General features: G+C 32.9%; 1 protein-coding gene across 5 annotated transcripts; it reads right to left on the bottom strand.

Annotated features, from left to right (window-relative positions):
• Positions 1 to 9,450: 9,450 nt before the first annotated feature.
• Positions 9,451 to 13,487, bottom strand: LOC141677620 (pleiotropic drug resistance protein 1-like). 5 transcript variants are annotated; one of them, XR_012557479.1, is made up of 10 exons: positions 13,281 to 13,487; positions 13,131 to 13,179; positions 12,763 to 12,807; positions 12,241 to 12,313; positions 12,100 to 12,139; positions 11,406 to 11,543; positions 10,971 to 11,261; positions 10,477 to 10,559; positions 10,197 to 10,302; positions 9,451 to 9,918 (listed from the first exon to the last, which is right to left on the bottom strand). XR_012557479.1 is itself a non-coding variant. In XM_074483622.1 (9 exons), the coding sequence occupies exons 4-9, from the start codon at positions 12,264 to 12,266 to the stop codon at positions 10,287 to 10,289; spliced, it is 594 nt and encodes a 197-aa protein (XP_074339723.1). In that variant the 5' UTR covers positions 12,267 to 12,313; positions 12,763 to 12,807; positions 13,131 to 13,179; positions 13,281 to 13,487; the 3' UTR covers positions 9,451 to 10,286. The 5 variants fall into 5 exon arrangements, 3 of the variants coding, with proteins under 3 accessions (XP_074339723.1, XP_074339724.1, XP_074339725.1); XR_012557478.1 differs by having other exon boundaries at positions 9,451 to 9,915; XM_074483622.1 differs by having other exon boundaries at positions 9,451 to 10,302.
• Positions 13,488 to 15,271: the final 1,784 nt, after the last annotated feature.

Below are 15,271 nucleotides of genomic sequence, written 5' to 3'. Positions count from 1 at the left end.
CATCAGTTTTAACTGACTGATTATGATTATACAAATAAAATAAAATAAGAGAAGGGCTATTTATATTTATGGAGTATTGGTTCGTGTTAGATTGTATTGGATTGATAAATTAGTTACTTAGCCGCTAAGTAACTGCAAAAACGATCCGATTTAATACCTGTATTGGATAATTATTCAAACTGAGCTTTTTGTAAAACACTTTATACGAAAATAACGTAATATTATCCCGTCTTTTGAGAATACGGGTTTTTTTGATCTATCGAAATGATTATCGTATCAAAAATTTTACGCCGTGACGCGTACAGGTCAGACCGTAATCCGGATCGAAAAAGTCAAAACATGAAAAATATCCGGAATTATCAGATTAGGTTAGGAAGGAGTTTTCCGAAGAGTTTCGGGTTGTAAAACGTAAAAATGGTTGAAGTTGGACAATTCTCGGCTTTATAAAATAGTTTTATAATTATTCAGAAAATAATTATTAAAATGTAAATCATTATAAAATCATATAATGATCCAAAAATTGCCTGAAAAATAACACAATCATCCATATTTTATTCTGGACATAATAAAATTAATATACTCATTTAGCAAAAAAAAAAATTAACATACTCACATTTTATCATATATAAACATCCAAATGTCAACACCATTCATCAGATAATTCACCAAAAATCAAATAGATAATCACATAATAATTATTTATTGATAAAAATAATTACACGCTATTTCTCGGATATTACATCATTCCCCCCTAAGGAATAAATACTGATACTTTTCAAGTATCTCACTTACAATTTTTCAGGTTGACTTCTCAACCCTACAACTTTTCCATAAACTTTAACTCACCATAACAATCATTACTCAACAGCCTCTTGCTGACATCATATTCTATTAGTTGCTCATACAACCTGACTCAGGTCTCCATTTTATATATAACGGAGCCAGCTCACTTATACTTATTCTGTCTATTTTACTGTTCCAAGAGGACCAGCATAACGCATATTAATTACCTTTTCTTTTTAATTCTAGTAATTCGTGCTCATGAACGTTTCCAATAGTTGCTGGTTGTTAATCCTCATTCCCACATATTTCTTTATCCAATTAACTTAGTTTGTAATCACTTCCAGTCGTATTCGAGGCTCTTTAATCATTCCGTTAATCTTCGTGTCCATCTGCGAATGATATACGGAAATCCTGGCGTATTTGATTTCTAACGTTCTCGAAATTACTTCAGAATTAAGAATCAACCTGAAAATCTCGACTGGATATGATTGACACACAAATTTATCATCATACCTTTATTTCCTTGAATCACAATCGAGTAAAGAAAATTTATCAAACTAGGGACATAACCATACCTTTCATTCATTCCTTCAAAATATCTCGGAACTAGGGCTGAGCAAAACCGAACCGAAACCGAAAAACCGAACCGAACCGTGCTAATTCGGTTCGGTTCGGTCCTAAATTTTTCAGAAATTCGGTCCGGACCGAATAGACCGAATTAAAATTCGGTTCGGTTCGGTTCTTTTCACAAATATTTCGGTCTGGACCGAATAGACCGAATAGACCAAATCATAAATACTATAATTTTGTATTATATATATTTTACATATATCTTAAAAATTATAATCAAAATTTTTAATTTATAACTATATTTATGGAGTATTAGAACTCTACATATCACATTACTTTAATTATATTTTAAAATTTATAATTTGTGATTTAATTTATAATGCAATTTTATTTTTGAAAAAAAATTCGGTCTATTCGGTCCAAAACCGGACCGAACCGAATTATTTCGGTTCGGTTCGGTCCGGTCCATAATATAACTTCGGTCCGGTTCGGTCCAAAAAAAATGACTATTCAGTTTTTCGATCTATTCGGTTCGGTCCGGTTTTGGACCGAACCGACCGAATGCTCAGCCCTACTCGGAACTCAACTAATGAATATAAAATTATTCTACTATTTCTCAAAAACTTTATTCCAGGATTTTTCTGGTTCATCATTAAGCTCTCTAATTAAAAATTCATATCACTTAAACCTATTCATAAATCTATTCTAAAGAAATCTTTTAATCTTATTTACCACGTCTCACACTTGTATATGGATACTTTTAAGAAGCTATACAGCATCCCTCCACCGATCAAACAAATCCTCTAGCCTTGAAAATATACGCTTCTTCTCATTAGTTAACTTGTCTAATTTCTGACAACCAACACATGGTCTTCATCCATACTATTATAATCTATGAAAACTCACTTGGTTTTAAAGCGTTACTTCTTAAAAGATTTGACGCAGTTGGATCACCAGTTCTTTATCACTATTTATATTTTCCTATACGGAACCTTCGTCAGTGGCTCAGTTATGGGTGTCAAATTTATCATAACTCACTTACTTGAGTTGAACAACCTAACAATTCCTTGAAGAGCACACTCAAATTTATTTGTAACTAGAATTTCTTCGATCACGAACCTTCATAACAAGTATCTCTTACATGATTCAGGTATGCTTCATCTTCATAATGTATTAATCGATTGTCTGGGTATTATTAAGAATTCCTTCATCTAATTCTGTTGTCCCGTCAATCATTTGCTTCGTCTGATGTACGCAACTTTACTTTCTTATTTCTGTGGTTAATTTACCTCATACGGTTTATTAACTACTCTAATTCATGCCAAAATCTCAAACTTAAAACGTATCATGTATACAAATTTCCGCTTCTGATTTGATATCTTCGTAACAACCACGCTATTGGCATAGTGATTCTTCTTTGCAAGGAAATGTTCACCATTTATTGGCTTGCAATCATCTTTATACTCAACAAGTAATTCCATCTACTACACGAGGTTATTTCACTTCTTTTAGAACGCTCAAGGAGTAGACTTTCCACAAGAAGAGAATTTGTGTATATGATTCTGATTGGAAACCTTTTGTAAAGAATAAGAGTACAAGGAAATAATCGGAAGGATCCATAAATCAATAAGTCACAATTAAAGAGGAAAGAATGAATGATGATTTAGATATGAATGAGACAACCATATTTATACTCAAGATGGCCATTCTTTCATAATATATGGCATATAGCACATGATTAGGTGGCGTTCCACCCGACTCTTCGTCATTTCGAAAAAGCGTCACACCATAACACTGCTAGTCTCGATCAGAAAGCAATATTCTAAGATGAGAAAAAATTTGAAAGGGATACAATAAATTTTCTTTCCTTCTTGTCTCATATATTTATCACTGAGAGAAGCTCACACGTATTCAAGAATCAAGAAGAGTATACGCAGTCCTGAAAAAGAATAACACTGTTGGTCGCCATCTACATTTCGCTTATGCATACTTTCAGGGCTCGTTCGAGTAACAGATTCCCGATCCACGTTAGATGATAGATTCATAATATCTTCTGGAAATACCTTTAAAGTTTTAACAATCTGAGCATAACTGTCTTCTCGTTGAATTTTCCGTCTTAACTTCTTGCTTCATCCCTGCCATGTAGGTTTTATATTTTTAGCGTCATGCTTCCATGTTTGATACTTTAGTAGTTCGAGCATAATCACGTTCTTACGTAATTTATAATCATAATTTCTAATTTTTCTATGTCGCGTAGCGTAACCATTGATCCTGCAATGCCTCGACTTTGTCGATAAAAATATTATTCTTCTTGAATTTTCTGGAAGATTCCTCCATTTTCTTCAATCATTCTCGAGGTTTTTTTGGGTCATCGAACCCATTTTAAACTTTCATCATTCCATAAATTGGATAAATAATGTTTCTGCACGTTGATTCGATTGTTGATACTATTAAACAAGGTTTGCACTCTTCTCTCGAGAAAATTTTAAACTTCTCGGTATTAGTAGCTCTATTTGTCCCTCTGAACTAACAATACTGAGTTCGATCTAGTATTCTTCCGGGTAATCTAATATTTATAACAACAAAAACTCAAGTAGTAATTTGACAACCAAAATTTTAAAACTCATTTCATGTAAAGATCTTTTAGAAATTCTGTTAAGAAAACCTTTTCCAAAAACTTGTTTTAAGATTTTGAAAATCGCAAACATGGTCGTCATTACTATATAAGTTGTTTGTTATTCTCATAATTCGCTAATGAAGTATCTAATTTAAGAAATGAACACATAAGGGTCCATTCACCTTGATATATCTTCTATTTCTCCTTGGATTCTGTTCACATTTATTAGTCGATGAAACTTCATTTACCGTTGCATACTAGTTTATTCGTAACTCTATCCATAATGCCGACATCTAGTATTGTTTTTGACGTTCCCACCGTCGACCTTAATGCCATAGTTACAGTCAATTGATACCATTCGATATTCTGTCCATAGTTAGGGTCGTATTTCTTGCATTCTTGAGTAGATCTAATTTGATATATGTCATTCCTTGTGCAATGCCCAAAAAGTGATAAGAACCTTTTCGCCACAGTGGTATTTTTAAACTTGCGACGTTGGCTCTTCGTCAGCTTCAATCAACTCGTTATCTCCAATCAACTCGTTACCTCCAGTCTGAAGCTTTTCCTACTACATAATTCTAAGTTGGATCATACTAAACCTTTTCTATCTTTCTTTATACAAAATTCTCACAGAAATCAATCGCATTTTACTTTAAAACCATATGAAAAGCAGGGTAATTTACCCAATCTCCATCGAGCTGTCGACTCTCCGCAACTATAGGATCTAGGAACTCAATATATTTATAGTGTCAATATATTCGCCTTCCACTTATCTTAACAATATCCTATCTTACTAATTCATATCAGATATGCTAAACTTAACTCACACTCAACTTCGAACTCAATATCAGAATACTTAGGGTCTTCCTTATCTTATATAACCTGTCAATCCTATCTTACTTCTATGTATTCTTATTTCAGGGACCAATAACCTGTGGATCTGATGCCAACTGTAACATCCCAAAATCCGGGGTCAGGATTGGGTGTCACTAAATAAATTAAAATAATATAATCTTGTATATTAAAATAAATATACAGATAACCCCTCATTATTCCGGATCGCTTACAGGTTATGGTATATAACAAGAATCTAACCTTCTAAAATTATAATAACTAAATACAATTTCATTACCTCTTTACTAACTTCCTCGTATTATTCACTCTGACACCTCCAAATTCCTTAAGCTGGAATCTCTCCACTTTTGTTGTCTATTAAAAGTTATTCACCCTTGTCCTCATTTGATACTGAAAAAAATAAGAGTTCACAAAGTAAGAGTGAGCTAAATATGCCCAGCAAGTATCATAAATGGTTTCCAGGTATCAGATCAAAGAAACTTCTGGAAATAATCTTTAAAGGATATCAAAACACTTTTATTTATATAAAACAATGAACATTTCACTAATTCATCTCTTTGAATCAAATCTTTGTTTGAATTTGTAATCATAAACTATTCAAGATGGAATATCGTTAATGGCGATCAACAATAAATTAGACTAGACACTAGAAACCAAAATATGCACTATAACCTGCTAATCAGTCAAGATATAGTGCGGATCTATACCCAACTGCATAGACCCACTAACATATGGGGTACCCAGGAAATATGGCATAATAATCAAGGCTCCAGCCATCTCTGGCCCTTAGGGTCCAGCTCATTCCTGGCCCTCATCGTAACCATCCAGCCCGTGGAGTATTTTGATGTCAAATCACTTTGATTTCAAAACATCCCAATTCAGGGTTCGTAAATAACCCGAAATAATGGGTATTTGCTCAAGAAATCAATCGATAATCAAGGAACAAGATCAAAGAGGTACTTGCATTAATAAGAGTAATTGCAGCGAAATATAAAAACATTTACCTATTCTGAACTTAGAATAGGAATGAAGAAATATTTGCAATATTTTAGAAGAAATTTTAGGAATACTTTCCTCAATTGATAACCCTCTGATCTTTAACTATCTGTCATATCACCCTTTCCTGATATATTTTTATTTCCATTGACAGGACACTTGACCTTTCATGTCAATCACCATTTCAGGTTTATCTCTATTCTGAATCCACTCATTTCATTACTACACATAATCAAAATTTACTTTCACTATCACTGTCTGGCTTTGAATGCCTTGAGCTAGGTGTATATATCATAAGAGAATACTATTCCAATTAACCGACAATATATAATTGTCTATTCTACGTTTATTGTTATCGTCTACCCATCCGATAATAACAGATAAGGATCATATTCTGATCAGATAACTTTTAAAAGATACGTTGACTCATAATTCACATAACATATACACATAATGCATGTAATCATACTATTCATATAACATATAGTCACATAATTCATGTAGCACATAAGTTGAATCGTCAAAAGATAGGTCTCGATACGTTTATAATTTAAATCGGGTCAAAAAGAGTATTTTATCGATCAATAACCGACTCAAAATGATTCATAAATCAAAATCCCTTTTGATACAAAACAATTTAGTTCTCGAAAATATTTTTAATAGAAGCAAAATATTTTTCTGAGTCTAGAGACGTTCGGTTCGTATTAAACGGATAAGCGGTTGATTTATTATGAATAAAATCAGAATAATTTAATTCATAATAATATTAATTGAATTTTAAATACCTTTATATAATTTTAAAGGATCAAAATGATTTTTAAATCATTATTTTTCTTAATTATAAATAATTATATTTTATTTAACTATTTATAAATAAAATTAATTAATTAAATGAATTAATGAATTAATTAAATCCATAAATAATTAATTAAAATAAATTATAAATAATTGAATCAAATTTTTATTTTTGAAAATAATAATAGAAAATAATTTTTGGAGTTTAAAATAATTTAGTTAATGTAATTCCCAAGCAATGCAACAAGAATTACAGAAGTGGTGTTAAATGTAATTCCGGCTCCTTTTTTAATTTTAAGACTGTTCTTAGTTAATATATATATAACAGTGTTTGATTTTGCAAGAAATGCGGAATGAAACTTGAATTGAAATCAAAACACAAAGCTTAAAAACTTTCTGGTGGATTTGAACTTATCCACCAGAGATATATATTAGTATGAGAACTCTGTGATGCTTGAATAACACACAGCTGCTTACAAGTGAACTTACAAACTTACAGAGAAATTCTTAACAGATACATCTTTTTCTATCTTTCTGAAAAATAATGATTACTCAGTTGGTTGTTCCACTTGCTACTCTTGGTTTATATATCACCAAGTTACATGATAGTAAGACAAGATAATAAAACAAAATTATATCTAGTCTAACTTCATGCTGCTACATTACTCTATCTAGCATCTTTGAATATCTTCATATTTGCATGGAAATGGTAATGCTTCTTTGTTCTCTAAATCCTACAATTAGGCTGCCACATTCCATTTACAAACACTCGACGCATGTGACTGTGTTGTCACTGTCAACTGCTAATTTGAATATTATCATCCGTCGGGATTATGTTGATCATCCATCGGGAGCCTTGTTGATTATCCGCCGGGAGCCTTTGTAGATCATCCGTCGGGAGTCTTTCGGCCATTTGACTTTATTTCACTTATACAGAATTACATTACATCTTATATTTAGAATTAGCCAACCTATTCTGCATATCAATCTAGTAGTCAACATGACTTAAAGAATCCTACAGTGTCTACTCAACTAATATATTGTTGTTTGCAGAAATGTGTTACAATACTTATTGTTACATAAGCTACACTCTCGATGGATGTCAAGTTATCATCCGTCGGGACTATTAAATTCATCTGTCGGGACTATATTAAAACATCCGTCGAGAGCTACAAAAATACTAAGTTAAATCTATTAAGGTGTTTTATTTAACTTATCATCAAGTTCACAATATATTCCTAACAATCTCCCCCAATTTATGTCTACTGGAATTGTAGCCATAAATTAAGAGAAACTTGATGATAACAAAACACCCTAAATGTACAGATTGAATAATAGTAGATGAAACTAGTAAGTGCTATTATTTATTGAAAATTGGACAAAGTAAAATGTACAAAGAATTCTCACAATCATTATCAAGGTGCTCCTTTAGTCTGAGCAGATGTTTTCTATTTCCTTGATGGTCTTGATTTCTTCCCAAGTTTCTAGTTATTTTCTTTTATTTGATTTTGGAGCTGCCTGTGGAATTCAAATTCTTCAGCATTTGACAGATCTAGCTTTTCTTGCATTTCCAGTAGAGTCTCATTGCTTGAGATGCTCAATTTGTCATCCAATCTGAAGAATCTTCTCACACCTTTGTCATCCATAAATTCCATCAACCAGTAAGGCCTCAAGTGCATTGTACTTCCTGTGAAGGGAATTGTTAGAGTTCTTGGAAGTGCATTTGAGGCTTTTCTGCTCCTCGGTTATTCTATCTTCTTTAGAACAAATTTCTTGGCTGTGACATTGAATCCAAAATTCTTCTTGAAGGATGAGAAGATCTTTATCAAAACATTACAACTTTCTTGGAGAATTCTGTGAAGGGGCCATATGATGTATCTACCACCTTTGTAGTGCAGGGAGATGTTTGTGAGCATCAATTGCTCTTACTTCTTCTAGTTCATCCAAGTAGAGATTTATATCTGAAAATTATTTGATGTCATAAATGTATAGAAGATCTCCCTTGTTGACAGTTGGTTGAGCTTTAGTTAGGGTTTTGGTTCTGAGTTTCACAGGCTTGACCTTCTTGATTGCTCCTGTCTTTGTCTTCTTTAGCTTGTTGAGGAATGGTAAGTTAAGTTCAGGAAGAGACAAGTTATCCCAGTCTATAGGCTCATCCTTTGGAACTATTGGCTCACCAAGAAAGTTCTTTGTAGGATCTCCCTTAACTTCATCCTACACTGCTGAGGGCTTGGATGTTTGAGTTGAAGTTGTAGACTATTTGGGAATATAGTCTTCCATTTCCTCATCACTAAAGTCCAATTTTCTTTTGGAATGGAGCTTGTATCTGAACTTCCTTTTCTGTTGAGGTTCTTTGTGCATTTTCTCATCCTGAGCTTCAGCTACTACAGGTTGCTTTTGAGAGATATCAGTTGCAGCTTTCATACCCTGAAGCTTGGCTACACTACGCCATAAGTGGGCTATTGTAATGCCTAAATGGTTACAATAGGCCCAAAAAATGTTACATTAGGTCTATTGTAATACTAGGGGGCGTTACGTATACGAGCATTACAATAGACACCCTAATGTAACACTTCAGTGATCTATTGTAACAGAGAAGAAAATGTTATAATAGGCAACTACTGTAACACTTAAAGGCCCAAATGTAACACAAAATTAGTGATACAATAGCTTGATCAAGATTGCATAAGTAGCCCCACACATGGGGCCCACATAGCCTATTGTAATAGTCTATTTTATCTATTGTAACACCAATTTTTTGTAATTTAAAAACACTAGCATTTGTATTAAAATACTATATATATATATATAAATTTCACTAGAAAAGACAGATAAATTCGAAATACATGTTTTATGTAATGATAAATCTCATTAGCAACAAAATATCATAGTTGCCATACATAACAGTCTCAATCTCCAAACCATACTATTACATAAGAGTCTCATCTTCAAACCATACTAATCAATAGAGTCTATACACATACAGAGACATACAAATCTTGGTTCATGTTCAGAAGTCAGTACTAACATGAGCCACTTTAGAAGAATGACAAGGGCCACACTTATGGTTGCATGCTTCTGAAGAATCTGATTTCTTTTGCTTCTTGTAGTCCTTACTGATCTTGCTAAAGGAACAAGGCATTAGTGAAGACTCTAATTTCATTTGGCCCATGTTGATTTTCTTAACTGCAATATCGACTAAATTCCCATTTATCGGCTTATCAGGAGGCTTGGAGGAATTGAACACAAGCTTTTATAGACTAATATCACATTTTCTATATAACGTGCAGATCGCGTATCTGCTTCATTTAAACAAAATATAAACACCAAATAAATGAATTTGAACTTAATCTCAAATACTTTTACGCATTTGCAAAAATAGCAAAGAGAGAATATTTGTTAGCTAGTCTTGTTTTAAAGTGAAACTACTCCAGTCCCTATATTTGCAACAAAAACTCCTAAAATTAATCCATTAGTATGCTGCGTAGAGTATAAGTTTGAGACATATAACATCTCTGCAATATTATAACTGATTACGAATGTGTTCAGTAGTTTGAGACGCATGGTGCCTCTATAATACCTGCTCCAACACAGATTCTCCTCGTTTCTTGAGATGATGCAGTAAGTTCCAGCATCCAGGTGGCTGGATTATACCCATCTTTGTTTTTACTTATACCTTCAATCGCCTTTGAGACATAAGTTTAAGAAGTTAGTACAACCTTTCTAAAATAGAACTTCCCCGTCTCAAACAGTTTTCACCATATAAGTAATTCTATATATGAATCCACAGTTTTCTTTACAAATATGGATTTATCATATAATATCCTAAAAACTTATAGCTTATAGCTTATTCATCTTACCTCGAGTACTTGATCAATTCGCAAGAATGCCTACCCACTGGCCCTGCATATAACTCCAGTCCTCCTCGTTTCATCAGGAATAGCTGTGATCATATAAAATGATATTTTTAAATTTATCTAACCAAGATAGTTAACAATAACTAATAATATAATATTAATATATATATATATATCTGTGTGTGTGTGTATATAAAGAGAAATAGAGAGGAGCGGGGACGGTGAGTCTTCACTATATTCTGTGTTAAGCCCTCTCATATAAATGTATGATGGTTTGTGGACAGGTTTATGTACAAGTAGAACAAAATTATATGTACTTAATGTCTATAGATGTGTGCACCCACATTTCTCTATATTTGAAGAAACAATAACAAGACATAAGAGCCCTCCTGGTGCTTCAGTAGGCAGTGAGGGTAGCCTAACCCTCAAATATACTTGAGTATGAATTTGCATCTGTGTTGTTTACGTAAGTAGGGGTGTTTGTAAGGAGCTTTTACCTCATCAAAAGCTTCAAAGATGTCCATACTTGGTTGATGGATAGTGCAAACAACCGTTCTTCCTGTGTCAACAGTGTTCCTAACGGTTCTCATCACGATTGCAGCTGCTCTTGCATCCAGACCTGAAGTTGGCTCATCCATGAATATTATTGAGGGGTTTGAAACCAATTCAACCGCAATGGTTAGCCTCTTGCGCTGCTCAATCGACAGACCATTAACACCTGGCAGCCCGACTAGCGCTTCCTTTAAGGTATCCATTTCAGCGAGTTCCAGAACGTCATTAACAAACATCTGCAAATGACAGAACATTCAGTGGTAAGTTCTCTGCTCCATTTTATAGTAATAGTTCTGATATTGGCTCCAGAAAAGTTACAATTGAAAAGCATTACACAAGCAGATACACCTTACACATAATTACATATAATTTGTACAGACCTTCCGTTTCTCATCATCAACTTCTGAAGGCAACCGCAACCATGCTGAGTACAGCAAGGACTCGTAGACAGTAACATGAGGCGAGTAGATGTCATTCTGTTCACAGTACCCGGTTATCCGAGCAAAGGTCTCCTGCTTCTTAGGATACCCCGAAACAGTAACGTTACCGTCAATATATAGAATGCGGTTAAAATTCACAGATTATATATAACAACACAAAGCAAAATATGACCCCTTATCTCTGAGTACGGTTAATAATACAAGAAAACCAGTTGATAAAATAGAAATTACAAAAAAACTAGCTAAAAAGATTTAATAAAATCAAGAAAAATATAAGTACCTGCATAGAAAATGATCATATGGGAGCAAAACAGGCCCATTAAGCAACTCCAAAATGCAACAAAAATTTTATAAACAAAACAGAACTAGTTGAGCATAAACTAATGATAATATTATTACATTAAAAAAAACATGTTAAAATTCTCAAATTTTGAAGAAAAGAAATAATACCCATTATATTATAAACTTGAAAAGATGTAATTGTACATGAATCAAGACATTTAAACACATACATTAAGAATATATAAAAATGACAAAAGAGAAGTTTTATCTTGTGCAATGTAAATCTGCCATTACAATTATGACAATCAGGAGATGAGATGAAAATACGGGGGATCCTGCAAATTGGCAATACCTGACTAGTAATGTAGTAACCAATTTTCCACATTAGAATCCTGCAAAGAATATTGTACAAGATCAATAAATTCTTATGATATTGATCCTGCAAAAGTGTAATATAATTTAATCTCTTGATTCTTGATCATTAACTTTGTACCTTATCAGGCTGTTCAACAGGTTCATCCTGTGGAATTTGGACTGCGCCACCTGCGTAACATAATTATATGAACCTGCAGGAGTATAAACAGGGTAAAGATTATAAAAGAGAAAATGCAGATCAACGGTGAGTTAATTTGTGTGTCTAAATGCAATATTAGTAATTGCAGACCCTAGAGGAATGCCTAAAGATAGATCCTGTGTGATTGCACTGTCAGGCTAATGAAACAAATAGTATGCTCAACAAAGTAATTGATGCCAGGAATGTGCAAAATACCAGCTTGTTCTTAATGAATTATGAACAAGCACAATTATTTTGTTAAAACACTGAAGTTTGAGATCAGTACTGAATTTATTGTATCTACCATAGTTTATAAAATAGCTCAGTTTATTTTCAGAATTTTTATATATTTTACTCTGTAATATTTCTTCTCTTCGTATAGGTTTGTCAGTCCTCCGCACAAAGGAGAGCTTCCAAAAACTCGTAAAAGAAATGAAAACCCAAGTCTATGAGACAACTTACAGTAGCTGCATTTGCTTGACCAGCATTAATCAACACAGCACGGGCCTGAGATAGGAATTTACATCATTAGAAGACTAATGAAAAGAATTTAACCACTAAAAGTAACTCCATATTCACTAAATAAAGTTGCTATCCTACTTGGGATTCTACCCTAAATCTACACTTACACACATAGCGTAAATAAATATAATTTAATCGCCTTAGCTAAATCCTTATCATTTCTAATTCCCCTGTCTTCCCCTCCAACACCAGTACATCAGACAACATACAAATACTCATGTCAAATTAGAAGGAAGCTTAATAAAAACAGTACATACATGAATAAAAATACTAAATACAATTAATATGAGAAAAACCCCTAATTTTACCTTTATGAAAGCTTTAAGCAGAAACGCCTAATCTTAAAGCCCTAATCTCCTGAAATATAAAATGAAATATCAAAAGGGAGTGTGTTAATCATGAAAAAAATGTATATATATAGAAAGAACTGTAATCATAGCAAATATGTAAACAATTACCAGTTAATTAAAGCTCTAATTTGAAGCCGTAACATACTTCAAAATTGAATTAGTATCGGCCTTTAAATTGAAGCCATCTTCAATTTATTTTTCAATTTACTCTTGAATGTTGGATCTTGTTTTCAGACGCGGATGAGTTCGTAGAGAGAAACATGAGAGAGTAATGTAAAGAAAGAGAGATGAGAGAGTAATGTTTGTCTGAGAGATGAGAAGATGAGAGTTGATAGAATAATATTGAAAAAATGATAAAAATACCTCTTTTTTTAACTTTGTGACAAGAATACCATTTTTTGGAATGTTTGGCCAAAAATACCTACCTAATACGCATTTTAAAATTGGGTATTACTAATACGCATTTTAGAAATGGGTAACTTGTATAAAAAAAATTAAAATTTTAAAAAAAATAATAATTATGGATACGCATTCGTGAGATGCGTATCATGCCTTTACAAAGCATGATACGCATGTCAGGAATGCGTATCATGATTTTACTCTTTTTTTTTGTTTTTTTTTTGTTTTTTTTTGTTTTTTTTAAATAATACTCATTTGTCAAATGCATAATAGCCTTACCCATTTTTGAAATGCGTATTAAAAATGTATTTTTGGCCATATCTTTCAAAAACGGGTATTCATGTTACATTTTCTAAAAAAAAGGTATTTTTGGCCATCACCCAATAATATTTGTTGAGCCTGCTTTTACTTGGTCTATTTTCATTTTGGGGGGAAAACTACCGCCTCGTATTTCACCTAGTAAACATAATATTTTCTACATTTTTTATTTTTTATTTTTATTTTAATTATCTAATTTTTTATTAAATAGAAAACTAAGAAAGTAACTTTATATTTATGTACAATAAATTTTATTATAATTATATAATGTTTTTCTTTCACTAAATAATCACAATATATTCTAAATACTAATTTATTATAATATTTTCACTTTAATATCTTTAAAAATTAAAAAAATAACTAATGTAACACCAGGTGTTGGTGTTAGTTGTGCAACACCAACATTTCTTTGTAACGGTAACTTTATTGCTATTGTAACACTAATTGAGAGGTGTTACAATAGGACCAAAAATTCGTAGCTAATGTAACGCTGCTTGTAACACTTGCATTACAGTAGCCCATTTATAGCATAGTGCTACTATAGCAGCTTGTTCTTTCTTCTGTTTGAGATTTTTAGCATCTAAAGCAACTTGCCTCTTTTCTTGCTTGATTCTTTCTTTTTACTCCTTTTTAGCTGCTGCAAACTGAGGGTGTCTAGCCACCACACAGATCTATTTCCCATTCCTGTAGATTTTGGCAATTCTCTTCTTTTGTACTGAATCAGTTGGGTCTTTGAAGAATGTAATAGACCTTGGTAACAGCTTCTTTTCATCTGGCCTTGGAGTCTCAAACATAAGATCCAAGGGATTTTTGTCAGATGACTTTGGATAGTTTCTTTTGGGCTTCAAAACCATATTGGCTTTTGGAGACTTTATGCATGAAGGTTGGCCCTTTTCCAAGTTATCTAGACTCAATTCATTTACATAAATTTGCTTGACTTGAGAGAAGTGATGAAAGATCTTGTTAGGTTTCTCAATGGGACCAAATTTTCTCTGAATTATTTCATCAATCTTCTTCCATTTATCATCTAATTCCTTTTCAGCTGCTGCAACATCAACCTTTGAGAAATTTGAGTTTGAATTCAACTTAGCAGCTGCTATCTGGATCAGATCAATGATGTCCAAGACTGGTGGCTTAGGAAAAGTAATTTCTGAAACAATTATTTGACTGACTTGTCTGTTTAGCACATTCTCCCCTCACTTGTTGGTTCTCCTTGACTAATTGGGACAAGTGAATCTTTCTCCCCCTTTTTGTTAGCATCAAGTTGAGTGGAGGTAGAAGTTTGTGCAGCCACTAGCTTTTAAAGCAACTGAGTTTGTTGAGCTTGATATAAATGAATTGCAGTGATGGAAGCATCTAATATTTTGAGTCTTGTGTCTAGG

The sequence above is a fragment of the Apium graveolens genome, chromosome 8, assembly GCF_009905375.1.
Source record: "Apium graveolens cultivar Ventura chromosome 8, ASM990537v1, whole genome shotgun sequence".
Classification (NCBI taxonomy): Eukaryota; Viridiplantae; Streptophyta; class Magnoliopsida; order Apiales; family Apiaceae; genus Apium; species Apium graveolens.
Note: the sequence above shows the minus strand (reverse complement) of the source record. Positions and strands in the feature narration are given on the sequence as shown.

Excerpts from the sequence above, each read along its gene's own strand:
- LOC141677620 (XM_074483622.1), bottom strand. The coding sequence starts at position 12,266 with ATGAACCTGTTGAACAGCCTGATAAG. Across the intron at positions 11,544-12,099 it reads GTTACTACATTACTAGTCAG|AAGCAGGAGACCTTTGCTCG; the intron begins GTATTGCCAATT and ends GGGTATCCTAAG. Across the intron at positions 10,560-10,970 it reads TCTTTGAAGCTTTTGATGAG|CTATTCCTGATGAAACGAGG; the intron begins GTAAAAGCTCCT and ends ATATGATCACAG.